The 26,332-nt window shown below is 50.1% G+C and overlaps 12 protein-coding genes across 12 annotated transcripts; 7 read left to right on the top strand and 5 right to left on the bottom strand.

The window, feature by feature from the left end:
- Positions 1 to 119: 119 nt before the first annotated feature.
- Positions 120 to 1,298, top strand: N7525_009641 (Elongator subunit IKI1; the record flags this gene model as incomplete). Its single annotated transcript, XM_002563702.1, has 3 exons — positions 120 to 278; positions 362 to 518; positions 571 to 1,298. The coding sequence occupies 3 exons, from the start codon at positions 120 to 122 to the stop codon at positions 1,296 to 1,298; spliced, it is 1,044 nt and encodes a 347-aa protein (XP_002563748.1).
- A 143-nt stretch (positions 1,299 to 1,441) lies between these two features.
- N7525_009640 (SNAP receptor SEC22) lies at positions 1,442 to 2,661 on the bottom strand (the record flags this gene model as incomplete). The annotated part of the gene is made up of 5 exons (XM_002563701.2): positions 1,442 to 1,504; positions 1,561 to 1,966; positions 2,028 to 2,137; positions 2,188 to 2,222; positions 2,280 to 2,661. The coding sequence occupies 5 exons, from the start codon at positions 2,659 to 2,661 to the stop codon at positions 1,442 to 1,444; spliced, it is 996 nt and encodes a 331-aa protein (XP_002563747.2).
- On the top strand, positions 2,549 to 4,529 carry N7525_009639 (uncharacterized protein; the record flags this gene model as incomplete). Its single annotated transcript, XM_061214802.1, has 3 exons — positions 2,549 to 2,677; positions 2,746 to 3,225; positions 3,282 to 4,529. 3 exons carry the CDS (start codon positions 2,549 to 2,551, stop codon positions 4,527 to 4,529), a joined length of 1,857 nt encoding a protein of 618 aa, XP_061069233.1.
- A 563-nt stretch (positions 4,530 to 5,092) lies between these two features.
- On the bottom strand, positions 5,093 to 6,473 carry N7525_009638 (short chain dehydrogenase/reductase family protein; the record flags this gene model as incomplete). The annotated part of the gene is made up of 5 exons (XM_002563699.1): positions 5,093 to 5,641; positions 5,705 to 5,775; positions 5,827 to 5,991; positions 6,046 to 6,131; positions 6,202 to 6,473. 5 exons carry the CDS (start codon positions 6,471 to 6,473, stop codon positions 5,093 to 5,095), a joined length of 1,143 nt encoding a protein of 380 aa, XP_002563745.1.
- A 203-nt stretch (positions 6,474 to 6,676) lies between these two features.
- N7525_009637 (CLPTM1 family protein) lies at positions 6,677 to 8,696 on the top strand (the record flags this gene model as incomplete). Its single annotated transcript, XM_002563698.1, has 3 exons — positions 6,677 to 6,715; positions 6,772 to 7,830; positions 7,893 to 8,696. 3 exons carry the CDS (start codon positions 6,677 to 6,679, stop codon positions 8,694 to 8,696), a joined length of 1,902 nt encoding a protein of 633 aa, XP_002563744.1.
- Positions 8,697 to 9,297: 601 nt separating this feature from the next.
- Positions 9,298 to 11,626, top strand: N7525_009636 (Mis6 domain protein; the record flags this gene model as incomplete). The annotated part of the gene is made up of 4 exons (XM_002563697.2): positions 9,298 to 9,313; positions 9,364 to 9,414; positions 9,471 to 10,498; positions 10,550 to 11,626. 4 exons carry the CDS (start codon positions 9,298 to 9,300, stop codon positions 11,624 to 11,626), a joined length of 2,172 nt encoding a protein of 723 aa, XP_002563743.2.
- A 146-nt stretch (positions 11,627 to 11,772) lies between these two features.
- N7525_009635 (post-initiation translation factor DPC29) lies at positions 11,773 to 12,657 on the bottom strand (the record flags this gene model as incomplete). The annotated part of the gene is made up of 2 exons (XM_002563696.1): positions 11,773 to 12,398; positions 12,453 to 12,657. The coding sequence occupies 2 exons, from the start codon at positions 12,655 to 12,657 to the stop codon at positions 11,773 to 11,775; spliced, it is 831 nt and encodes a 276-aa protein (XP_002563742.1).
- A 222-nt stretch (positions 12,658 to 12,879) lies between these two features.
- N7525_009634 (AP-1 complex accessory protein LAA1) lies at positions 12,880 to 19,092 on the top strand (the record flags this gene model as incomplete). The annotated part of the gene is made up of 2 exons (XM_002563695.1): positions 12,880 to 17,478; positions 17,530 to 19,092. 2 exons carry the CDS (start codon positions 12,880 to 12,882, stop codon positions 19,090 to 19,092), a joined length of 6,162 nt encoding a protein of 2,053 aa, XP_002563741.1.
- Positions 19,093 to 19,719: 627 nt separating this feature from the next.
- Positions 19,720 to 21,280, top strand: N7525_009633 (uncharacterized protein; the record flags this gene model as incomplete). The annotated part of the gene is made up of 3 exons (XM_002563694.2): positions 19,720 to 19,925; positions 19,986 to 20,653; positions 20,709 to 21,280. The coding sequence occupies 3 exons, from the start codon at positions 19,720 to 19,722 to the stop codon at positions 21,278 to 21,280; spliced, it is 1,446 nt and encodes a 481-aa protein (XP_002563740.2).
- Positions 21,281 to 21,338: 58 nt separating this feature from the next.
- N7525_009632 (purine-cytosine permease family protein) lies at positions 21,339 to 22,993 on the bottom strand (the record flags this gene model as incomplete). Its single annotated transcript, XM_002563693.2, has 4 exons — positions 21,339 to 21,824; positions 21,881 to 22,520; positions 22,588 to 22,761; positions 22,821 to 22,993. 4 exons carry the CDS (start codon positions 22,991 to 22,993, stop codon positions 21,339 to 21,341), a joined length of 1,473 nt encoding a protein of 490 aa, XP_002563739.2.
- A 370-nt stretch (positions 22,994 to 23,363) lies between these two features.
- On the top strand, positions 23,364 to 24,557 carry N7525_009631 (uncharacterized protein; the record flags this gene model as incomplete). Its single annotated transcript, XM_002563692.1, has 1 exon — positions 23,364 to 24,557. The coding sequence occupies one exon, from the start codon at positions 23,364 to 23,366 to the stop codon at positions 24,555 to 24,557; it is 1,194 nt and encodes a 397-aa protein (XP_002563738.1).
- A 286-nt stretch (positions 24,558 to 24,843) lies between these two features.
- Positions 24,844 to 26,254, bottom strand: N7525_009630 (CCDC90 family protein; the record flags this gene model as incomplete). Its single annotated transcript, XM_002563691.1, has 2 exons — positions 24,844 to 25,028; positions 25,084 to 26,254. The coding sequence occupies 2 exons, from the start codon at positions 26,252 to 26,254 to the stop codon at positions 24,844 to 24,846; spliced, it is 1,356 nt and encodes a 451-aa protein (XP_002563737.1).
- Positions 26,255 to 26,332: the final 78 nt, after the last annotated feature.

The following is a 26,332-nucleotide window of genomic DNA, read 5'->3' as shown; positions in this document are numbered from 1 at the left end:
GCCTCAACTTTAAATCCCACCGCGAAATTTTCGCAACATCACCCCACTTCCTGTGTGGTCATCAACCTGCGTCTCCAGAAAGCAATTGGACGAGAACACTATCTAATACCCTAAAAAATATGGCGCCTATCAACCTTTCACATAGGCGGACACACAATTTACTCTTGATTTCGAAACTCTTGAGTTTGCGTGACACTGCCTCGCCGCTCACACTTGTCTTGGATTCTTTGGAGCAACCGGCTACCCCACTCCTGAAAGAATACATTAGGCGTGCAAAGGTATATGGACTTATAAAGTTGCCATAAGCGACCCCCTTGTCACGAGATACGGGAGTAGACGGCCATGCTAACTAGTTCGACAGCTGTCCAATGTCCATGTCACGCTCATCGCTTTTGAAACCCTGAAGCAACCCGATGGAGTCGATGTTTTTGTATCAACGCGCCGCAAGAGCCCCACCGACATAGTTAAAGAAGTGAGCGCGGTTTATCAGCCCATTGCAGCTTCCAGCCCCTCACGTAGTAAGCATTCTGCATTTACCATGCTAGTGGACTCCTACTTACTGTCTGTCAGGGCGTCTTATCCTCATTGATTCAATTAATCCTCTTCTGAACTCAAAACGAGTCGACCCTGGTTTCCACCTACCCTCATTCCTTGGCTCGTTTATTGCTCCCACGTCGCCATCGGCCAAGGTTGATGCGTCACTCGTGGTGATATATCATCAAGATGTCCCCGAGCTTCCACAGCAAAGTCCCTACTCGCCAACACCTATCTCTGAACTGACATATCTTGCTACGAGCATTATCACACTCCATTCGTTCTCACACGTTCTAGCACAGAAGGCTGCTCGCGACCGCAGCCTGGCTCCTCCAGTCTTCGGGCTCGAGGAAGAGCAAGAAGGCGTTCTCCTTGGCCGATTGGACAGATTGGTCGGTACTGGCAAAGCCGAGGGAATTGTGATTGAGTTGGAGCACAGACGGAAGAGTGGTCGTGGTGTACTGGAGTGGTACCTTCTCCCACCTGCGTCGCGGTATTCACCACAGCATCTGAAGGAGATTGTGACGTTGCTTGACGATAATGTTCTGTACAATCCTCCCATGGAGCAAGATCCAGGCGCTGGCGATGAGGAACCGACATCGACCTTTGAGCTGGGTCTCACCGACCGACAGAGACGTGAAAGAGAAGGTGTTGTGTTGCCGTACTTCGACGCACAGCACAATGATGGCCCAGGCGAAGGAGGCCGAATCCTTTACGACATGGGAGAAGAGGACGATTTCGACGAAGAAGAGGATGAGATTTAGACATCGTCAAATACGATACATGTTCACATGCAATTCTCCGTATTCTAGAATATCGGCGGATTGTAACCCGCAATCACCGAGGTATTAACTATGCGTACATTCATACAGCGAGGCCTATGAGCATGGCCACGGAGAGCAAGGAATCAGAAGAATCGCCAGAAAAGAAGAATGCAAATGACAAGCCCGACGCCAGCGAAAGGTCCGTACTGTGAAATGGTTAGCCACTCAGTCAGGGGAAATCTGGCGCAAGATATGAACCTACCTGCTTCACCAACAATTCCCAGTTGATGCGTACAGCCGCCTTTCTGTACTTCTTGCTGTCCTCGCGCAGCCGCCCTGACAGTTCGCCCATCCGCTCTAAGCTATCGCCTCGATACAAGAGGTCCTCGATGTTCTTCGTCATCACCTTGGTGACATCACGGAGCTCGTCGTTCAGCTTGTCGAGGTTCTGAGATGCACGACTGTCTTGGTACAGTTTCTTTGTACGCTGAATAAATGTATCGAACTCGACAAAAGCATATGGGCGGAGGGTGGGTGAGAGATATTGTGAGGAGGAATAGGTAGTCGTGAATTCGGAGGCCAGATCAGCGAGGTAGGTGAATGCGAGTTTGCGGGGGTAGGACTTGTCGCAAATGCATAGGAAGCAGATGTCATCCTTGATTTTGTAGCTGCAAGCCATGTGAGAAATTGTCCATTGATAATGTTTGTTGATTGATGGGTGCGACTCACTGTAGATTGTATTGGCCAGACTCAATGCTGGCCTGGGGTGCGGAGTTGCGATTCAATCGTCGAAATATCATTTTAGCCTGACCCTTAATCTCAGAGAGCTCCGACTCAGCCTACAAATATCGTAAGCTCACGATCAGTTGATATAATCGTTATCACGTACCTGCTCGTCGTCGACCGAAGCTGCCAGCATAAGGCCTATTTCACATTGACATCAGCACCCTGCCATTCTCAAACTCCCAGAGATTTTCTCACCATCGAGCCTCGCAATCTGCGTTGACCTAACCATCTTGAAAACGTTGCTTTCTCGTTCAGAAGGACAGCACTTTCTCCTTTGTTTTGCCGTCAGAATGCCTCCGAGGAAGAGAGACACGAAGGCGGTGGCAAGATCCCAGGCGGCAGAACCACGACGTTCGGGGTAAGCTCCGCATTTGCTTTTTGCGCTCTTTTTTACTGATGATTTATAATGCCCTAGTCGTGCTGCTACTAGTTCTGCCGATGTAGCAAAACAGTCGGGTCTCGCCATGTCGACCCCAAAATCTGAAGCGAGCTCACGAGCTAGGACCCCAAGAAGGCCTGCCGCTAGAGGGAAATGGAGCGAGGAACAGCTATTGACGAGCGACAAGTCTGTCCTCATTGACCTTGATCTAGTGGTATGACTTAATCATTCACAAATGCAATGCAAGATAACCCAAGCTAACGATAGCCTCAAAATGTATAGAAACTGCTGGCACGGCCTGAAGCGTGGAATTGCCTTGACGAAAGCGATAAGCGCGACATCCTCGCTCTACTCCCCCCGGATGTCCACCCGGAGGCACAAGCTACGCTAGATGACCCAGACGCAAAGATACAACCAATACCCGACTCTTTCATCCGCTATTCAAACAACTGGCGCGATGGCATTCGTCAGTTCCAGATCGACCTCCAAAACGGCCGCTACGATCCCGAATGGCTACGTCAGGCGCAGGAAGCCAGACAGCAACGGGACAACGGCGACTTTGACGACTTCAAGGAGCGCGAATATGAACAGTTCTGGGGACAGAAGCAGAAAGTCATCTGGGATGCACCTGCTGGAGAAAGTGCGCGTGTGAAGATGGGAACTCTTATCGATGAAGGTGTCATCCAGCTGGGCGACGTCTGGAAATTTTACTATGTTTACGGTAGAGGCCCCGGAAGGATTGTCATCGAAAAGGAAGTTAGGGTATGTATAAACTTATACGATCCGCATACGGCTTTGCCATTTGCTGACTGCTACAGGTCGTTGACCGTGATGGGGTGAAATTGACTTTTGCGATTCCACCTGGTGAACGGGTCTTCCTCCGCAGCAATTTCGACAAATCAGAGCCATTTTCGACACCAGAGAAGGGAAAGGGAGATGTGGAAGCCGACCTCGACACACAACCACAGCCAGTGACATCATCTTATAATGATAAACAGTTGAAACACGAGAAACCTGAATCACAGCTCACCAACCAAACCTCTAATGGCGAGGAGGTCAAACTTGGCACCGACCAAGCACCGCACGAGACTCCAGCTTCTTCTAATGACGAGGAAGTGAAGCTTGACAATGGCCGAACGCCACATGAGATCCCTATATCTTCCACTGACGACATGAATATCGACACCGGTACCGCCACACAGCCAGTCATTTCACATCCAGGTGATGAAGAGAGCCAACAAGAAACCCCATTCAGCGTTGTTATTTTCAGTCCCGGTGGTACACGAAATCAAAAACCCAAGCGTACAATCCCTGAGCCCGAACCTCAACCCCCAGTGAAACGCAAGCGAGGACGCCCACGTAAAATCCCTCCAAAACAACCGGAACCGGAGCAGGCCAAGGAACCGGAGGTTCCTCAGGAAGTAGAAGTGTCCCAAGGCGAGGAACAGAATACAGATGCTCCTCTTTCTTTCATGGAAATCGTGGCTGGAAAAATTGAAGAAAACGAAACCCGCAGAGCTGCAGCAGAATCCCCTCAACGAAAGCCTTCACAGCCGCAATCCCCTTTGTCGGCGCTTTCTTCTACCCCTGAGCTCCCAGCTCCAGAGTTATCTACGTCAGTAGAGGGGCCATCCATTGCCGATACCAACGGCAATGATGGCAAAGTGGAATTATTGGAGTCATCCATGGCTCAATCAGATACACCTATGGACAGCAGCGTGGCAACAATCGAGGCTCCCGTTGAAGCCCCCACTGAGGTACCCGCTGTGGCACCCGTCGAGGCTGAGCAAGACGAAATCAATAAACCCTTGAGTACCGAAGAACAGAAAGATCCGATCCCAACTCCATCTCGAACCACTACCAGTGAACCGGACGAGATCATTGTTCCCGACCTCTCCTCGCCACAAGCACTTGTCAGGAAGATTCTACAAATCGACGGCCGCATGCCGAACGGCCGTACAGCGAATGCCTGGAAGGAAATTCGGTGCTACCGAAACAACCAGGACATGGGCAGTCTCTTTGATGTGCGAGAGGCTTGGTTTCTCCAGCATGGACGACATGAGTAGCTGCCTTCCACTTCTAGCATGGAAATAGTGATACACCAGACCATTTGGTTTTCGCCTACGCTGCCCTTGGTATCATCTGAAGGTCAGGATAGCAAATGGTCCATACATAACCAAGGTAGCTAGCTTACAATGAATGAATGAGTCCCAAGGTCAAGTAGTGTCTTATAGATAAAGCAACAAATAGAAGTCCAGCATGGGTGTAAAGGAACTCTACTCATGTTACCCTTGCAAAGGGCTCGGAGTCATCACATCTATGGGGTAGGAATTACCTCGCTCATGATGCCCGCGTAGGAAATGGAGATCTTGGTAGACGGCCCAATTGTGTCTCTAGTGACCCGTAGTGGCTCTTCCCACTTTGGCGGAAGCCCTTCTCGCTTTGCATGTGTGATCTGTGGGATAACATGGTAGGGTTAGTGGGCATTTTAGGCAGAGCATGCATAGGTACTCTTGTTTGTAGCGTAGTATAAGTTAACAGCAGTATAAAACGAAAATTACGTAGCCCATCAAAACCAGGCTCGTTATCTAATAAAAGGAGAAATATAATTGCAGGCTGACATTATATACTAAGGCCCGTCGTTCGTTCCAGATATAGTAGGCATAGGATCCGAGTCCGCAGCAACATCAACAGCAAAGCTGGCCTGTATAAAGTCTTCGAGCTCTTCACTCACAGTCTTGAGCTTCTCCTTGACACTCGCAACACCTTCTTGCCCAACAATATGTCGCGAAGGAGGGTTTTCATGGCCACCAATTGATGTGATAGCATAGACTGTTTCAGAGACCAGCACTTCAAGATGTGCGGGGCTTAATGGTGGGTGCATGGAGACAACTTCAGGGGCGGAGAATGGGCCATTTTCAATGGAGCTGACCCGGGCGTTTTCGTCGTTCGCTCGACTGGGTGTGACTGGACTGTCAGATGAAACAGAAGCATCGGGGAGTTGGGGGACAAGATGGTTCAAGATCCCGCGGAAGAGAGGTGCTTGATTGTTGGCCGGTGAATAGGCAGGGAAGATTGGAGGAACGCTGGTCACTAGGTTGGTGAGGACGCCAATTTCGATGCTGCATTGGAATATTGTGAGTTTGACATTGAATGGGGCAATTTCATAAGCCAGACTCTGTAGAGCTGGTTAGTTTCTGTAACGAAGATCATTCATGCGGATGTGCATCGAGAGACTCACATCACAGAAGCCTTCAAGCGCCCAGCCTGCTGCGCAGTACATTCCTAGTCCGGGTGTACCGATGTGGGCCGCTATATATTGTCAGACAAACATCCAAGCAATGGTCAGAATATGTTTCTTACTGATCCCTGATATTATCATCACATGCCCTGCTCGCTCTTTCCTCATATGGGGGAGCGTGGCCTTGATGATATTGAGGGGGCCAAAATAGTTAACCTCGAATTGATCGCGTACGAGATTCATGGTTTGGGTTGAAGCAGAAAGTTCCTCCACTGTTCCAATAAGGGCTAAGAAGGATGTCAGTATATTGTGCAAGGGTACTTTCAAGAATGGAGGGTCACCTTGACTTGTGCAGCATAGAAGTATGTCTACTCTTCCAAATGTCGCGACGGCATCTGCCACGACAGCCTGGCACCCTCCCATCATTCTGCGTTAGGAAAGAGTTAGGAATTAATATCAGAATCCACAATTGACCTGGCTGTCTTGATGTAGCGCACCGGATATCTAGTGGAACTGTCTTCATACGGTTTGCCCAGCCATCACCGTGGTGCTCCACCTCAGCGAGAAAAGCATCAAATTCATCACGGCGACGTTCATCGCGTTCCAAAGCTGAATGTGCCAGTCCAAGAAATGCATAATCTCCATGCGCAAGGACCTGCCGCGCGACTGAGAGGCCAATAGGTGAATCCCCCGCGGTGATCAGCCATACTCGAGGCTCATTATGCGACGGGAATTGCGCGCGGGCATCAAAAGAGGGGTGATTGTCCATGAGGGTCAACGCCAACAGCCAAACGCGTTATCCATCACGCGATTGCAATTTCAAAGCTGCTTAATAGCAAACAAGTATAAGAATGGAGGATGTCCGGAGGGTCGGAAGATAAATGCCAAGACCGCGCAAGTTCCCGGGCCTCGATCTAATCTGCTAATCGCCCATAGCTGGCCTTTTGGCTTCTCTTCTTTTCCTCACCCATCATGTCGGAACAGAGGCCACGCAGACAGGAGGAGTCCAACGTATGTGTCGCAGTTTCAATGTTGTCGTTGTGGTTGAATTTACTGACCACCTTTAGTCGGGCTTCAAGGGTGCCCTTCAGGGTCTCGGAATCTTCTTGTTGGCCCAATTTGCCATCAACCAGTACATGGGAAATAAGGACAAGGCAGACACCCCCGGCGTGAATTCTGCTGGAATTCCCGCTTTCGCCGATCGCCCCGATCCTAGCGAAGTCGCCGAACGCAGTGCTCTTCCCGAGGTCATCGCTCCGATCTGGCCCTCTGACAGCGCTATCGACCTTAACGTTTATGTATCTCCGTCTATCATTGTGCCCGACTTCAAGTCACCGGACAGTGTTCTTGTGGTGGACGAGAAGAACTTCACAATTGGAAATTACAGTGACACTCGCGAAATTGACACCACGATCAAGGTCCCAAAGCAGGTCCAACAGAATGGAACTCTCTGGGCTCACTTCTTTTTGGCTCGCACAGGATACCAGTTAGACCCCACCGCTAAAGACTACAACACCGCTGATGCAGTTCACTTCCTCCGACCTCTGAACCAGTACCTTCCCAAGAAGAAGGTCAAGAAGCTGAAGAATCTCCTGTCGGACGCTGAGGATGAACATGACCAGGAGGAAGATCACACCCCAGATGTTTCAACTATGTCGTACTACCACCCCAACTTCACCCTGTCCCTGATCCCAGACTCCGGAATTCAGAAATTCGCTCAGATGAACCCCGCGGTTCGCCAGTATGTGCAGCTGGAGCGGACTGGTGCCCGCGATGCCAGTGGAAAGAATGGATGGTACTACCCGATCGCTTTCGTCAACACATTTTGGCAACTGAAGTCCCACATGACTGAGTTGAACTCTACCGTCGAGACCGTGCCGTTGCATATCACTCTCAACAACATGGCGAACTGGAAGTTCAACATCCTTAGCGGCGTTGACGAAGGTTCCAAGCAAAGTGCGCGCCAGGCCGCTTATGGCCAGCCTGTCCCTGGAGGTGGAGATGGAACCGAGTGGGAGATGGTGAAGGAGATTCTCTTGGATACCAACATCTGGCTCCTCGGTACCACAGGTGTGGTCACTATCTTGCATATGTTGTTTGAGACTTTGGCCTTCAAGAACGATATTGTAAGTGATACATCATCATTAAAATGTGTTGTGTCTAACATCGCTAACATTTCCACTTTCAGGCCCACTGGCGTAAGAAGAAGGACGTTGTTGGTACTTCAGTTCGGACAATCCTGGCAAACGTCTTCATGCAGGCTGTTATCTTCCTTTACCTCATGGACAACAGTGACAACACCTCTTGGATGATCCTGGCCAGTCAAGGATTCGGTATCCTTCTCGAATTCTGGAAGATCACCAAGACTGTCGACGTTCGCTTGCGCCCACCACCAGCCAGCTCTTGGTTGTCGTTCTTGCCCTATGTGATTGTCTTCGAGGACAAGCACAAGCTTAGCGAGACCGAGGAAAAGACCAAGGAGTATGATGAAATTGCCTTCCGCTACTTGTACATCTTGGCTGTTCCTCTTCTGCTTGCATACGCCGCGTACAGCCTGGTCTACAACACCCACAAGTCGTGGTACTCTTACATTATCCAGACCCTGGTGGGCAGTGTCTACGCGTACGGCTTCCTCATGATGGTCCCCAGTCTCTACATCAACTACCGGTTGAAGTCTGTTGCCCACATGCCTGGCAAGGCGTTGACCTACAAGTTCTTGAACACCTTCATCGACGATCTCTTCGCCTTCACGGTCAAGATGCCCTGGCTCCACCGCCTGGCGACTCTTCGTGACGACGTCATCTTCTTCGTGTGGCTCTACCAGGGCTGGAAGTACAAGGTTGATTACACGCGCGTCAACGAGTTCGGTCAAGGAGGTGACAGTGATGAGGAGGAGGAGCCTACTCCTGCTGTCGAGGGCGAGAAGAAGGAATTAGCTACCCAATCCTCTTCCAAGGCTACTTCGAAGTCGTCTACTCGCAAGAGGAAATGAACTAGGGTTTAGATGCCGGTGCTGTTGGCCAATGGGCTGATGGGACCTGAAATAAACACCTTTGCATACGCAGTGAATCTGTCGATTCCACTAATATTGGCATGATGCTGTTGAGCATCGGAACATAATTATTACAATGTTGTAGCGAGCAATGTTTAATTCCGATTCTGTTAATTAGGACTCCTTAAGACTACTTCATAGTTTTTAGCTTCACTTATCCAGCATCATGAAAGTAGATGAGGCAAGTAATTAGTGCGACCAATATAAACTGTAGATGTTCTGTCTGTAGAAGCCGTTGTTGATGGTTACCCGATTAAGTTTAACGCCATTTTCGCATCTTCGCGCCCACTCGTTCTTCTATGCAACTGTTGCTGGCTCTGCACCAAACAACATTCATTCCTTTGGCTCCTTTACTTTTAAAATTATTGCAAGGGCTTGCATTTGACAGGAACTTCTTAGTTGCTTTTTTGACGCGCGCAATTGAAGACGAAGCGCGGCATTGCGCAACCACGCGCCAATACCACCATCCCAAAGCAAACTACATTCTATCATTCTCGACAACATACCAATTGTGGGAAGTTTTGTAACTAAATTTGTGTAGATGGATACTGAGATAGGTAAGTGGTTCTTGTATTCTTCGAATTGAGTAATGCTAACAATTCTTCAGGTACCAACCAACCAAGCGGCCTGCTTGATGCAGTTGAGCACCTGGAAGCCGGTATGGCCAAAAAGCTTCTTGACACAGCAAAACATGTTACTAATGTGATTGAGTAGTTGCATTTGTACCCCCCAAGCAGAGATACACAGATGCCAGTCTACTAGCCAAAACAATCGCTTCAAACGCGTACGAGAGCGGCATTCCGCAACCCGTGCTGGCCCGTCTCCTGAAGATTCTGACAACGAAAAATAACCTGGATCAGGGTACAGTTACAACGCTGATTAAAAATCTATACCCCCAGGAGAGAATTGCGTCCAAGAATGTCACTCAAGTGGTGTGCTGTCTTGGGCCCAGCAAGAACAAACCGAGCCCCGCCACACAGGCTCTGTTGTTGCGCTGGTTGATTCTTGCGTACGATATTTTCGAAGATAGGACACATCTTGCCAAACTTTATGCTGTTCTTTTCAACTATTTGGACATGATCAGTCTGCGGAAACCACTATGTCACCTTCTCTCGCTTATCACAAGACGAAAACACGTCAAGCCATTCCGCATTCAAGCCTTGATGGAGTTGATCCAGACTGCCAGTGGCGAAGACAAAGAGCTTATTAGCCTTCTAAGGATCTTCAAGAATTATTACCCCGAGATCATTCTCGGTGAGTTTGGAGGATCCAGAAGGAATGCTCTCTTCTTCAAACATCCAGACCCCGAGTGGTCAAGTCATGTGAAGGTGCTTCAAGATCAGAATATGGAAAGAGTACAGGCTGGCCAGGGATCGAGTTTCCAAGTCGTCCATCGGGGGACCGTGAAAAGAAGTAGGATTGAAGTGGTTATTCCAACTCTACAAACTTCACGGGTATCTCATAAGCACACATCCCTAGAGGAGCTTCGTGACATGGGCCATTTTGTCGACAAGCTTGACAAAATTGAGTTACCAAATCAGATTATCTCAACTTTGGGCGATGCAATGGCTCAGAAGTATCTTCATCTGGTCCAATCTGAACTTGCCAATCATCGTCTAAATGAATGGCTGAGAAGCTTCCTGGAGGACAAGTTGGAGACGCTACGTGAGGATGAAGATGATGATCCAGACACGTTATCATATGTATTGGAATTTGTTGTTGGATATGCGTCCTATACCAAAGTGAGTTCTTCGGATAAGCCACTGTCAACTCAGACACTGACAAATCATTAGGACCTCCCATCCTCAATACGTTCCTTTTTGAAGACTTATATGAAAACATGGAATGGCAAGGACAATCTCGACCACGTCTTCCGACTCCTCCAGTATATTCCAATCAGATCTTTCGAGTCTCTTCGAAGTGAATTTTTGTCACCATTGGAGTCAGCAGTGTTGGACGAGAGCCTTCGTTCCAGAACAGCATTGCTGGGTTTCTACTCGGCGTTTATCAGCCAATGGGGTGTCAAACTTCGATCACAGTCAGATACAACGGAAGAGTCTGTCCATCTGAGCCAACTTATCGTGCACGCCGAGCTCCTAGCATTTTCGATCCTGGAGTTCTCGGTGGAGGATGAGGATAGGACGTCCAAGCCAGCTACAATCTCTGTGCTCGACTTCTACAGAACCCTTTCGGAACTCTTTTCTCACGCACCACAAGACGCCCGATTCCGCCTCACACTCCCGCACGCGCAGACCGTATACACACTCGCCTTCACACCGAGTGTCGCTGTGATCTCGAGCCTCAACTCCATCTTGGCCGTCTACAAATCTGCATTCGAGGCCTCTCTGAATTCGGAAGTTCTCCAAGCACAAAACTCCCCAGCTTATGGAACAGACCTCGTTGGTCGCTTCAACGGGTATGTCATGGACATGTGTAACATGCTATGGCGGAATCGTGCACTCAACACTGAAGATCCAAATGCGCTAGGCTGTCTCGTCCCAGTACCGACCGCCACTGCTCTGGCGAACTATATCAAGGTCTTGTCCCAAGCAGCCAGACATTACGACCGCGAAAGCGCATTCCATACTAGTCTTACCTCGATATTCTCTCTCAGCCACCACGCTGCATTCTGCAACCTGTCTGCAGCTTGCTTTGCGGACCTGGAAGAGGACCAGCAGATTGCGGACCACCGCCCGAAATTGAGAAAGCCGGTCACTCAGAAAGTGCTACAGGCACTGGAGAAGGATGGCGGTGCTAAGTTTACATGGCAAGAGTACCGTGTACATATGCTTGACTGGTTGGATGCGATTGGGTGCCGGGGTACTGGCATTCTGATGAGAAGCACAATGAAGGCTTTGCGCAAAGAGTAATACTGATAGGGTGAGATTTTATACCAGTTCTAGAAATGAAAGTTTCCATAACGCCATTCGAATGCTTGGTATCGGTATAATACATATTGTACATGCTCTGACCTGGATATGAGCAGTCTCGGGCTCGGAGCATAGCGTCGAAGATATCAGAACTTCTCAGTCGAATTCAGATATATTTCTTGAACACTGGGATCTTCTCGCAGAGCACTCAAGAGGTCCTCAAGGTCCTTTGCCTGTTCCTCGTCCTTGACCTCGACCATGCTATCCCTGTTGGGATCCCAGAAAATCTCCAATTCATGAATGCTGAGACCCGACAATTTGGCGAATGTCTCGCCCACAGTTTTTGTCTCTGACGGATCCGTCAAGATCACGAGGCGACCTTTGTCATCGGTGGTGATATCCGCCGCTCCTGCTTCGATAGCCTGGTCCAAGTAGTCGTCCACATTCGCACCGTCTTTCTTCTCCATAACCACCCTCCCCTTTCTCTCAAAGAGGAATGTAGTAGGGGTGACGATCCCTCCGTTATCTTTAATCATATAGCGAACGTCTTGCAGCACGCGCGCCTTCTGATCCGTTTGACACTCTACAACGGCAGCCACCGAACCAGGCAGCATGGCCTCAATTGTCACAGATTCTAGCGCTTGGCCCGACACACTAAGTCCTTGTCCGCGAGCAATTGCTGCTTCGATAATGGTTTTCGGGACGGAGGCTCGTTTCGCATTGGACAGCGCGAGGGCTAGACGGGGATTGTACTTCGTGTCGGGTCCCCACACTGGAAAAGAGTATTAGGACCTGAGATATGCACAAATTGAATGACCATACATACTCTGTGTAGCACTGGCGATTTCCTTCCCCACTATTTGGCGTTCCCTGCTCTTCGCCTTGTCGTTTCTGGCCTTGTCATGCTTAATCGTAGACCATTTGTTGTGACCTGAGAGGATGGCCGACGAAGTGCTGAAGTAGCGACACTCATGGCAGGCAGAATCAATCCACCGGGGCTGCCGCAGCAGCCTGCTAAGCCTGAGGGCCATAATGTCTTTCTTTCTCCGTATATATTGTAGATGAAGATCCGATCTGCATTGAGATACACTCGGGCGGCTGTTTATCCGATCTCCGCGGACAGTGAGGCCACACGATAAGGAGAGACCTGAACATGGGGTTGACGCAACTACTATGAACTAAATATTCCCAACTTTTTTTTTTTTTTTCTTTCTTTCATGCTTATGGGGCTACGCTTGCCCTGGAACTATTTCATGTCTTCCTCTGATACAGCCCCAGCACTCTCCCCACGAAATGGGGTTCCTGAGCTCGACATCCCTAAACTACACGCTCTCCCCTCCGAACAACAGGAACTGTACATGCTCACGTTCACCTCCGACCTCGTACAATACATATCTGGATTGGAAGCTGCTGAGGTTACATCGCAACAAAAGGATCTCAAAAAGGAATTGTTCAAGATATTGAACCTCCCTTCACCGACTATCACTAGAGTCCTCCGCAACAATCTAGGGCGATGTTTTGGCGCAATACTCAGCAAAGGGGATCGCGGGATCCTCTTCGAAACGATCACCGACCTGCTCGCAATTCTGAATGCTGGTAAGAGTGAAGCCGAATTGAAGACCAAATTCGCTGCGGTGCATTGTCTGGGGGAGGTCTTTGCGACAGCCGGCGACAGCGCGTTCATGCAGTCCAATGTTGCGACTTTGGGCGCACTCAAACTTCTGAAATCAGCAAGCAACCATACCGGTCTTAGGGCAGTTATCTTTGCAGTGATGCGCAAGATTGTTGTTGGTATTGGGGTCCCTATCGATGAAGGAACCGCCCGCGACATCTGGAAGCAGGCCCGAAACGCTGCTCTCAGCGACAAGTCCACTTTCGTCCAAGTCAATGCATGCCGCTGCCTGGAGCAGTTGGTTGCCACTACACCATTCTTCGATAACACACATGATTTCGAACAGCTCAAAACCCTGGTATGGAAGGTTATCGACAGCCCCGCTGCGCCGGTGCGGCACGCCGTAGCTGCGGTTCTCGGTCGGGCACTCATTAATCTACATGCTACGAATGCGCACGTCACGGCCGTCCCGAAACCGAAATCGAAGAAATCGAAGCGCATGTCGAAGAAACCGGGCGTGGGGCTGGAAGATGAGGAAGAAGCTGAGATGTCAGAGTCGTCTGCCCCTAAGAAAAGCGACTCGCGCCTATACTTCCTTCTTCCGGACTTATTGAGGCAGCTTTCGTCCCAATATCTGAAGAGCACAACTTCGAACCGCTCACGCGCTGGGATCTGTATATCGTACAAATATGTTTTGCGTAATCTGGGGGACAAGATTGTCGAGGAGCGCTATGGTCAGATCGCGACAAACTTGCTTGTCGAGTTGTTGAATCATCCCACCGTCACATACAACCGCTTCCGCGTACTCATGACCAGGAGGTTCATTAAGAGTATCCTTGAAGATACCATTGGTCAGGAATTGCTGCGTGAGAACAGTCAACTCAATGCAGCAAAATGGCTAATCAACGATATCCTCAAGGACTACCCCCAGGTCATCCAGGAACGCCGCGAGCCCAGCAAGTACACACTAACGAGTGCGGTCAGCGCTCTGTCGTCGTTGATTTCATCACTTGGTTCCGCCTTCAGCGTTCAGGCTGATAGTTGCCGAGATGCTCTGCTTCAAGTCCTCCCTCACCCTAGCTACACTGTTCAAGTTCACGTTGCGCATTGTCTGCGAAACTTCGTCTTAGCCTCTCCCCATCAGCTGCTGTCATGTGTGACAATCTGCATGAACAGTTTGAACAGGGAAATTGGACAGTTGGGCACACCGCGCCAATCGCCTCGCCGGTGTGTTGGTTATGCCAATGGATTATCTGCAATGCTTAGCACTTCCCGTCTACAACCACTTTATGGAGCAGTAGATGTGTTTGCACGTGTCTTTACCCAGGCAACGGATCTTCTCAAGACGAGCAGCACTTCCGAGCTTCGGGTTGCCAGCATTCAAATCCAGGTAGCATGGATTCTGATCGGAGGTCTGATGCCCCTGGGGCCCAGCTTCGTCAAGACCCATCTGTCTCAATTGATGCTTCTGTGGAAAAACGCACTCCCCAAACACCTTGGCAAGGAGAACGCTGCCCAACCAGGTACCCTCGAGATTAGCTTCCTGACTCATGTGCGGGAGTGTGCACTTGGCTCGCTGCTGGTGTTCATGGAGTTCAACAGCAAATTGATCACATCGGATGGCGCAAAGAGAATAGGTGCGATGTTGCAAAATACCGTCGAATTCTTAGATAACTTGCCTAAGCCAAAGGCTATGGAAGATCTTTCACAAAGACTGCAACCGTCCGTGCAATTACAAGATTATTCGACAATGGTGCGCCGACGTGTGTTGCAGTGTTTCACCAAGCTTGTGCATGTCCATCCACTTAGTCATGGGGACATTATTTCTCAGTCCAGTCTTCTCAGCCTGGCTATTTCGTCATTTGCAGACCCAGATGCCCAGTACAAGCAACTAGAAGGCTCTATTTCCGGCTCCGCCGGACAATTCGATGGTCTATGGGACCTATGTGATAATTATGGATTTGGTGTCACTGGACTCTCCCGAGAATATATTCGTGCTACACTGTCTGGCACTCAGGAAGATGACAAGAGTCCTGCCTGGTCTGCGCTTGATTCCGTGGACCAAGTTGTGGACGACACCTTGGCCTTCCCTATTTCCCAAGCTAGCGAGCATGACGCGATCCTTCTATACAGTTTGCGAGATGGGGACAAGCTTGCTGTTGATCCCCCAACAACCGGAGTTGTCAATTCGGCAATCGATTTGTTCTCTGTGGCTCTCGCTCTTCATTCTCCAAAAATCCAGGAAAGCAGTGTCGAGCAGATCGCTACATTCCTCTCCTCTCCCGGCCTGCAAAGAAACCCCGGCAGGAAAGCAGCATTGGTCGTCAACATCTCGGTTGCCCTTTTACATACTCTGAAAGTTGCTGTTAAGGAAACGGACTTCGTACCTGGCAAGCTAAATCCGTCCACTGATAAGATTTTGCAAGAGCTTCTCCAAAAATTCGTCATTGATCCTGACCCCGTTGTTCGCACAATCGGCGCTGAAGCACTTGGACGACTTTGCGACAGCGCTGGAAACACGTGTACTAATACACAGGTTAACTGGCTTGTTGACACCATTGTCGAGAACAGAGAGCCTAACGCCAGAGCTGGCTGTGCTGCTGCCTTAGGATGTATCCATGCTCAGATTGGCGGAATGGCAGCTGGTCTGCACCTCAAAACGATTGTTGGCGTTTTGATGTCTTTGTGTAACGATCCTCACCCGGTTGTCCATTTCTGGGCTCTTGGGGGCCTGGAAAGAGTTGCCAACTCCGCTGGTTTGACATTCTCGCCTTTTGTCTCCGGCTCTTTGGGCATGCTTGCTCAACTCTACAACGCTGATACCCATAACGAGGAGGCAGCCGCGCTGGCGACTTCCAACATTGAAATGTCATTCTTGACACCCGTCGTCATCAGTCGATGCGTGGACTCTCTCATCAATGTTCTCGGACCGGACTTGCAAGACATTGCCAAGACCCGAAATCTAATTTTGACCCTACTTCGCCAATTCCAGTTGGAGGAAAACCCAGCATTGGTGACGGAGAGTTCGAAATGTTTGGACCACTTCTCGATGTATGCCTCCAGTTATGTCGACATTGCGGCATACGTGAAGCGACTGCAGACGGAGCTTCGAGCTACCAACTTCATCATGCGAGATGTGGCAGTCCGTGGACTCAACAACCTTATGAAGCGAGACGCATCGTCTGTGATGCAGACGGTGGGTCAGTCTTTGGAAGACGATATCTGGCTCGCATTTGATGAAGCGCCGGACAATAAGTCACTCAAGTCAATGATCCAGGACTGGCTCCAGCAGACTGCTTTGACAGAAACCGAGATGTGGATCCAACGTTGTCAGAACATCATGACGAAGACACGCCACAAGGTGGAACATGCGCCCACCCCAGCTGTTCAAACCGCAGCTGCTGATATCCCCGATGACGAGGTTGCCGGGTTTGCCTCGGCTGCCGGGGAAGGTCAAGGTGACACTGCGAATGAAAGCATCGCCGGTCAAGAAATGTTGAAGTGGCAGACCCGCAACTTTGCCATGGGCTGTCTGTCCGAACTTCTGGCTACCGTGCAAGAGGCGATCCTGCCGGACTCTGCTATCCCAGCGGAGTTGGCTCTCCAGAAAAACGTAGGAGATATCGTGAGAATGGCCTTTTCCGCATCTACAGCCAATGTCATAGAGCTGCGCGTATGGGGATTAAAGATCATCGACCAGGTCCTCACCATGTTCGGTAAGACGCCAGATCCCGACTTTGCTGAAGCCTCGCTTCTTGAGCAATATCAAGCTCAGATTGGGTCTGCGCTTACCCCTGCCTTTGCTGCTGATTCGTCCGCGGAGCTGGCTTCAGAGGCCATTAATGTGTCGGCGACTTTCATTGCTACGGGAATCGTAACAAATGTCGACCGCATGGGGAGAATCTTGAAGCTTTTGGTGCTGGGCCTGGAGAACTTTTCGAAGAACCCGGAGACTACTGAAATCGGTGATCTTAAGGGGTTAAACTCAAATGCTCGAGTCATGGTAAAACTTGCTCTGTTCTCGGCCTGGGCCCGGCTCCAGATTGCAAGCATCGACCATGATTACTTGACCCCGGTGGTCCAGCCTTACATTGCGAAACTCACACCTTTGTGGCTTTCCTCTCTTCAAGAATACGCTCGATTACGCTTTGAGCCAGACATCTCTGGTAGCTTGGGGACAATCTCGAGCGGTGACCTGGATGAGGTGTATGCGGCTTTGAATCGTGAGACTTTGTTGAAGGTAAGCCCCAATCTACCTGTTGTATCCAGTGGACGCTAATAGTATCTTCAGTTTTACCAAGATACATGGTTATACTTGGTTGATGCAATCGCTGGGCTCGTCGAGAGAGATATCGACTTTGTTTTCGATGCTTTGGATGGCAAGTTGCAGCCACCTCAGGAGCCTAGTGGCGCTGAGGGCGAGGAGAAAGAAGAAAAAGCCACCAAAAAGGAAGAAGGGAAAGGTCATGATATTAACTACCGCGAAGAGCCTGTTGCATTCTTCTTCGTTTTGTTCGGACTGGCCTTCGAATCTTTGGTTGATCAAGGAACTTCGGCATCACAACGATTGGAGATTCTTCAGGCTCTGAAGCGAATTCTGAGGCCGGTCATCTCTGGAAATGCCATCTACCAAGATGCAATCTTCACAGAGACAATGGACAGCTTTGACCGTCTTGTGTTGACAGAAGCTACCCCCATCCAGACTGTCATTGTCGAGATTGCCCAAAACCTGTCATTAGATCACCCCGCAGCAAAGGGCGACTCGGAACGCAGTGATCATCTTTCAGATGACATTGAGCAACTCTTCGAGCTCACAAGAAGCATCATTCTTGTTCTCGCTGGAATGCTTCCCAATCTCCGGGAATCGACACCACTTGCGCGGTTCAACGTCAGTTCGGATGAGTCTTTGACTCTCATTCGTTTGGCCCTTCGCTCTCTCGTCGATGTTGCATCTGTATTCCCATCTATCATTCGCAACGATCTCCATGCTTGTATTCTCCATATTTTCGCAACTATCCTCGCAACTGGGGTCTGCCAAGAGGGTGTGGTTCCCCAAGCTCTGCCCATCTTCAGGCAGTTCGTTCACAGCATTACCCACACAGCGGAATCTCCCGAAGACCTAGAGGTCGTCTCATTCCAGCTTCGAGGATGTCTCACGCGCTTCCTGACCATTCTCACAATCGCCCAGCGACGAGAATCGGATATCTCCATCCCCTGTGCTAAGAACACGCTCCTCGCCATCACTTTCCTCCTGACTGCTGGCGCACACGTCATCCCGCCCCAAGAACCAGTCCTGATCCGAGTTCTAAATGAGTTCCTTGACTGTCTTCAAGACGTCGGTCTTGCCACCGTCGCAGCTAGCTGCCTCCGTTCGATCCTCGTTAAGCCAGGCTCTCGTTCCACCACCGATGAAGTGATCGGCCGACACCTCATCCCGCGACTGATCGCCTTCATGGTTGCCTGCCCTCTGGACAATGGGGATATCCCCAGCGACCCTGAGAACTCCCGCACAGTGGTCGCTCGCACACTCGTGTCGTGCATCTCTAACGCCACTTTCTCCGCTTCTCAATTGCCTGCTGCTACATCCCTTATCATGTCGGCACTATTGACACGTGCCAAACGTGAAGGCGAGTCCGTGCACCAGGAGTCGGCCGGCCATCTTCTCGAGCTTGCCAAGGCCGACCAGCTTACTTTCCGGAGCCTGGTCGCTACTATGGATGCAGACCAGAAATCACTTCTAGAGGAAGTTCTTCGCAGTGCCGGAGTCGGTGCTGTTGCTTCGAAGACTGGTGCTGATGCGGCAGACAATGCTCCCCAGGCTGCGCCGAGTATAGCATTGCGCATGGATTTCTAGAAACTTTATACGGTACGAAAATCAGACAAAAACCCTTTATGATATAGTCAAATGCCAAATCCTTTTTCATGTCCTGTTTCTGGAGACGTAGACAAATTCCCAAGTGCAACCGGTTATATATGTATGCCCAAGTAGACCCTCGTAGGGTTCAAATATCGACCACCGGAGCTTATTTTATCCCTACCCGACGTATCAGGTGACCTTCCAAATCCCATCTCAGTTGTAGTTTCTTATCTCCAAAGACTTCAATTTGGGATCATTGTATGGCCGAATTTCTATCTTTGAGAGCCCGTCTCCGCCCGTGAGGTCGAAATGCCGCCGGATCGCGGCCGTGCTTCCCGGGCATGCACCTCATGCAGAAAACAAAAGACCAGATGCTATGAGCCCGGAATTCCTGGACGAGCATGTATGCGATGCGATCGACTTCACCAGAGTTGTTCGCTTGTGCAAATCGTTGCTTCAGATGAGGAATCCATAGCCCCCGCAACAGGCACAGATGCGCGGTATGAATATCGCAGCTGTTGTTTACTCTCAAACTGACAGGTTTCCATAGCTTGGAACGGCTAGAAAAGACCGTGGCTACCCTGCTCGATCGACTTGGAGAAGGCCCAGTAAAAACTCCAAGTCATGATTCGAGTAGGCCTACCCCCCGCGCAGACGAGCCCAAGGTCTGGCGGTGCGTACGGAGACTCGGAATCCTCCGCGGCTCCGATCATGGTCATCCGCGATCTAGCAACAGACAGCGGCATCAAACCAATGTCCGATCCCAGGTCTCTAGAGGCGGTATTGGATGAACTTATTTCACCTGATCTTGCACTTACGCTTATCACAATGTATGCTGCCCTTTAGACAAATCGCTTTATCATGACGAATTGTCACTGATCCTTTCTTAGTTTCCTGGAATATTACGGTCGGTGGGTTCTCTTCGATCCCGAATGTGAGCCAAGCGAGCTTCTCCGTCGAGTGAAAAAATCGAGCTTGCTATTCTGCGCTTGTTCTCTGATCGCCGTGCGGCACACTTCCGAGGAATTGGCTGCAAGCCTTGCTCCGAAATTGTATGAGTATGCCCGCTCGCTTGCTTCTGCCACTCTTCTAGTTGCCCCGCAGCCCATTGAGTTCTTTCAGGCTACCCTGATCCTGTCTATGTGGTCGACGACTGTCGGACAGGTGCCTTTGAGTATCGATAGCTGGCTTCTGAGCGGGTTTGCTTTACAGCACTCCCATTCGAGCCCGCTGTTTACTGCTGTCATGACTCAGTCCCTCCCTCCAAATAGACTGGATGAGGAAACTATGCGTAATTGCTATCTGTGGAATCATCTCTGCCTTGCTCATATGCATTATTGTGTCGGTACCAGCCGCCGATCCATGTTACAACCATGGCAAATCGAACGATGCCGTGCTATTATTGTTTCAGATCATGCCAATAACTTTGAAGTGCGCATGGTGGCCGAGATTTATCTTTACTGGACTGTATATGAACACCTTATCCAAGAGTCAGTTGATTTGCTGAAGTCAGTGGCAGCTTTGCAGGACTGGCGACGAAAATGGGAATTTGTCATTGGTACGCTATATTTGACTTATAGTACCTCAATCCTGCTAATAAATTATGTTTTTAGAACAACCGAGATCCCAGTTTCTCTCAATGGGCTTCCACTTCTCCTATCTGCTTCTATACGAGCATGCTCTGAAGGCCAACTCTTCCCGAGCTCGGGAATCAGTCGTGCCGGAACTGATTCGGCATTCCAAGGCAATTGTGAAATTGGCTATGGATACAGTCGATGAGCGCACCCGACATCTGACCGATCATATCTATCATATGATTACCTTTGCAGCGATTGTCATCTGTCGCCTACTAAATGCCTACCCAGAAAAGGTTGCCTCGACTTACAACATTGACGAGCTCGAATCGCTCGTACGTGACTTAGTTCAGTGGCTGTACTGCATTGGACTACCATGCCATGCGGCGCATACTTTGGGAAATATCATCACCAAGGTGCATCAAAAATTACGACCACATGTCGAGCTACCGCCAGCAAACCCGCAACCAGAAGAGCTACTTGGCGAACTAAACAATTATTATTTCCCAGAATTTCTTGGATTGGGGATTTCGGCTAATGGGGATTGGGATCTTCTGTCAAATATGGGTCTCTTTCCAGAAAGCCCATCGATCCCGGGGAGACCCGACTGAGATATAAGCATCTTGGAAACGAGTGTGAAAAAAAATGCGGCGACGCAGCAACGACTCTTCAACGGCCCCCATAATGCTTTTCAACCCACCGGAACAGAGGGAATATGGTGCCAGAGAACGCAAATGTCAACTCATGACCTATATTTGCACCTTGCTTGCCAATCACGGAGGCAATAGGACCTGAATACCACGCGGTTTTCATACCAAGTGCCGCACCCAGAAACCCGAAACCGAAAGCTCCGATGGCAGCCCATCCAAATGGCAAATTAGCGGTGCTATTCCAGGCGTCGAAATCATACCCGTTCCATCCACGCCGGAAAATGAAATGCTCTTCCATCACTAGAGTGATGTGGATCACGGTCCAGTACCCAATCACACTAAGCAATGTCTGTAGAGTATCCGAGAAATACCTGGCTGCGCAACAGCCGATTATTATCGCCGCGATGAATCCAAAGGTGACCATAACCACACGGGGAACACGCATAGCCCATGGTCCTAGATTCTGTGCGTGTAGTGCAAAGGAATAGTTGTTTGGGATATTATTCTTTTCTAAAAATTAGCATGCGAAATAACCATCAACTGGCGGATTCATTAACCCACCGGAATTGAGCTCAATGCCGCAAGAACCATCAAGAACTTGCCAAACCCGCCTACTGGCTCCAATGCCATCTTGAGCAACCCCCCAATCGAAGAAGATGTATACGCCTCTTTCCACGCTGCATTGGTCATAGTACCTGTATATAAGGCCGAACCAAGAGTCTGAACAAGGACAGTAGGAAAGAAGATACCCACATAGGTAGCGCCGAAGATCTTCCAGCGCGGCGTATCCTTTGGCATACGCACATTATAATCTGCCGCACAATTCACCCACGAAATAGAGAAGGAGAAGATCAAAGCCATGAAGGTAACAATCGCACCAGCTTTATCTGAGCCGTGAAGACGCACATGGTCCTCACCTGTGAGCTGAGAAGCACCCGTCCCAGCTGCCACACACCACACAATAAGAGGCGGGATCCAGATAAATGTGTCGAGACGATGGATCCAGTTAATACCTAGTACGCAGATGACCCAGACAGCCATACAGATCACGATGACGCCGGCCCAGATGGGGAAACGACCATCTGAGACGGCGTGCAGGACAGCTGCGCCGGATATGGAGTTGATTGCATTCCACCCTGTTGTGGCAATCATTGAGAATATGACAACGAGCATGTTGCCCCAGTAGCCGAATGAGTATCGCCTAGCAGGAATCGACCGTTAAGTGGGATATTCGGTGCAGAGAGCCGATCATGGAAATAGTTACTCACGAGAACGTCGTCATCCGTAGCCCGGTTAATCCAAATACAGATGTCCAGGCCGGTAGCAAGTTGCTCGTGATGTTGACTATGAGAATGACTATGAAGCAGTCCCAGAAGGGAAGGCCGAGAGAACCTCCCAGCGAGCCGATGTTGAGGGTGGCCACGGCCATGTTTGCACTGAACCTGTAAACATATAGGGATATATTAGTGGCAATTTATGTTCACTCAAATATTACCCTTACCAGAATGTAGCAGCATGCCAGAACTTAGTTGTATTCTGTTGTCGTTCTTCATCGGTGACTCGCTCGATGCCACCTTCTTCAATAGATAACCTTCCATGGAAGAATGGGCGATGGGGCTTCACTGTGTCTGTTTCATACTGTGGTTTCTGGATAGATTCATCATATTTATTCATTTCGATGAGTAGCCCGAGATTGAGGGTAGAAGTGAACTGGTCAAATTGCAACTATATGCCGGGGAAGCCCTCTCCTTTCTATATTTCCACAATATCCCCTCTTCCTATCCATCTTGCATTCATCGATAACACATTGCACACTGAAGTATACCTACTAACATGCATGATTGGGCTTATCTCGCGCCATCTTGAATATCACTTGGCTAATACTTATCTCCCGCGGGATACCGCGGCATGCCGGACCGGGATGCCCTAAGAACAATGGGTATAATCCACTCCCCCCAGTTTCGCCAAACATAAAATCCCTTGCACCTGCACATGTGTTGCTTTTATTTTCTTCAATCTTTCTCAATCACTTGACCCGTCTTCAATGGAGCAGCACACATTCCGCCGCCGAGGCCTCGGTCTCCGCGGGGTCGACTCTCAGCGCGTCTCCCCAGGTTACGTTCTATATGCACCTCTCACCTCAAACACAGCACACCTAGTCTCAACAACAGGCAAAGAAGTGCACCGCTGGACACTCCCCCACCGCGCAGGCCGACACGCCCGCATCCTCGCAGATGGCAATCTCGCCTATAACGGCGCACATCCAGACGCCCCCAACCTCTTCCCAATGTGGGCGAAATATCGGGGCGGCGTAATGATGCAAGTGAGCCCAGACGGCAAGATCCTGCGACAATACAGCGACCCACTGGCACACCACGACCAGAACCACCTAGACGATGGCACAATCCTGTACACAACCCTGGAGCCACTCACCAGCGCCGAAGCAGAGCGCGTCCAAGGCGGTATCCCATCCACCGAAGCCCCAAACGGCCTCATCTACGGCGACTGCATCAAACTCGTCCGGCCATGGTCAACAAGCACCACATCCTCCTCGGCAGACTTCGACGGCAGCGGCGGTAAAACCGGCGCCAAGCTCCTCTGGTCATGGCGCGCAATCGACCATCTCGACCCTGCTGTCTTTGCTGCGCATCCGCATTACACGCGCGAGCACTGGCCGCTCATCAATAGTGTTTCGTTTGATTCGACGGGGGATATTATTGCTTCGTCGAGGAATGCGTCTAGCGTGTTTGTTATTAGTCGTGAGACGGGGGCGGTGAAGTGGAGGCTTGCTGCGCCGGTTGTTAGCCAGCAGCATTGTGCTCATGAGATTAATGAGGCGGGGGATATATTGATTCTTGATAATGGTGTTTTCAGGCCTGGGGTTTCGGTGTCGTTTTCGAGGGCGATTGTTGTTTCTAAGGATGGGGTTGTTAAGTGGGAGTATAAGGATTTTTCGACTGGTGGGTTGGGTTTCTTTACGCCTTTTATGGGGTCTGCGCAGAAGTTGGTTGGTGGGAATGTTTTGATTTGTGAGGCTGCTAGTGGGAGGGTTCTGGAGGTTACTGAAGGAGGTGAGGTTGTTTGGGAGTTTGTTGTGCCGCAGCTGGCGGATTATAAGGAGGTTATGAAGAAAGAGGAGCTGGATGAGATGGAGGCCATTGGGTTTGGTTATCCTAGCAATGCCGTATTTAGGGCTTACAAGTATCGCCCCGAGGAGGTGCCTTGGGTTAGGGAATAGTTTTAATGCGTGAAATGAAATTTGGTTTTTGTGATTTGGGTATGTTGTACATGCCTAGTTAGGTAGGCTTGCCATATTCTGTAAAAGAAAATTATATCGGCTTTCGTCTAATGGGTGGTGATACAAGAAGTGTACAGAGCCTGGTCGAGTGGATGGATATGTACAGGGGACCTGAGACAAAGGAAAGAAAGGAATATGGGACTGACGGCTATAAGACATGGGGAGTGGAAAGTGTCAAGTGGATAACAAAAGGAGGCGTGTTACGCCAGGACTTATGTTCAGCATCTTAACCAAGGGATTCGCCGAGATGTGCTTCAGCAGACGGAACGATTGTCTCAATGCCGCCGTCTTGGACGACTCGAGTTTCAGTGACGGTTTCTTTGGCGACGGCCGGCTTCTCTTCCCGCTTGGCTTGCTTGGGCTCAGGCACCTTGCGCGTGGAAGCATACTTCAAGAAGACGATGATCATGACTTATAATCGAGTCAGCTATACGAAAGAGCCAATTAGGAATAATGGGAAACTTACAAGCACAAATGGCAATCGTCAGAGCGGCACGTCTGGTCAAAATCCACCGAAGACCTTCAATCTCACTCTTTCCATCGCTGTTCAGCGACACGGTGATCTTGTAGTTCAATTCCTGAACTGAGGTATCAATGCTCCGCTGCTGCTCTCGCGTGGTCATCTTGTGATCATTGAACATGCCCTTGATATCATCTTTCATGCCTGCGAGTTCCTGGCTGAGACGCTGCGAGATGATATCCGTTTCATGCTGCAATTGCGTACGCGATGAGCGCTGGTGCTGTATTTCCGAGTTACGAGCTGTCTGCAGCGATGACTGAAGCTCAGAGCAGGCTGCTTTGAACAGGTATTCCTCATTCTCGACGTCAGATTTGGAAGTCAGGCTCTCCCTGGCCAGGGAGAGGTTGTTCTGTAGGATAGCCCGCACAGCCTTCATAATTGTAGTAGACTGCTCTTGGCTGTATCCTCCTTTGGAGAGATCCTGCACCAACGAATATGTGTCGAAAGGGTGCACATACGGCCCTGGGGACAGATGTGGCGGGCGTTTGTCAGAGGAGGGTTCCCCAGTTGGGGCTAGGTAAACAGACGGTGAAGGCATGTGCAGGACATCATCGAAGGGAGTTTGAGCCGTGAACGAAGAGGTATCTGTACTTTCTTCCGACGGGCGTTCGGAGGGAGTGGACGAAGGAGCCGAAGCCTGTTCCTGTTCAGCACCGTCTATATCCTTTGCCTGCTCCTCGTGTGGTTCCCGGTCCGTCGGGGGATTGTCTCCCTTGGTTTTAGCTTCATTTTGTTGATCCAGGGCCGGGGCTTCTGAAGAAGCAACATCCGCAGTGTCTTGCCCGGCTTCCTGTGGTGGTGGTTCCGACTGTGACTCTTCCGCCGAACCTTCCTCCTGCCCGGAGACATTTACAGCCTCATTTTTAGCCGATTGATCATCTGGCACCTCCTTGACCTGGTCATCTGAGTCCTTCTTCGGACGCAACGAAGGGGTGGTATTCGGTTCGACAGCAGGACCATAACGCCGCTGGTAGGAATCGCGCTCCCGTTGCTGGCTCGTATGGAAACGTTGGTTGGGCCGGTATGGGATTCTAAGTGAGCGGTATGTCCTCGGTTCGCATGATCGCACTGCGCGCATCAAATTCGGATACAGGAAAGGGAGCCTCGGTGTGGCCATGGTGGTAACCAGCGTATGAAGAAGCTAACTTGGTTTCCCGCGGGGAATCGTCAACGTCACCCGTCTGCGCTATAGATG

The sequence above is a fragment of the Penicillium rubens genome, assembly GCF_028828025.1.
Source record: "Penicillium rubens strain IBT 27055 chromosome Unknown utg000003l_segment0_segment0, whole genome shotgun sequence".
Lineage (NCBI taxonomy): Eukaryota > Fungi > Ascomycota > Eurotiomycetes > Eurotiales > Aspergillaceae > Penicillium > Penicillium rubens.
Note: the sequence above shows the minus strand (reverse complement) of the source record. Positions and strands in the feature narration are given on the sequence as shown.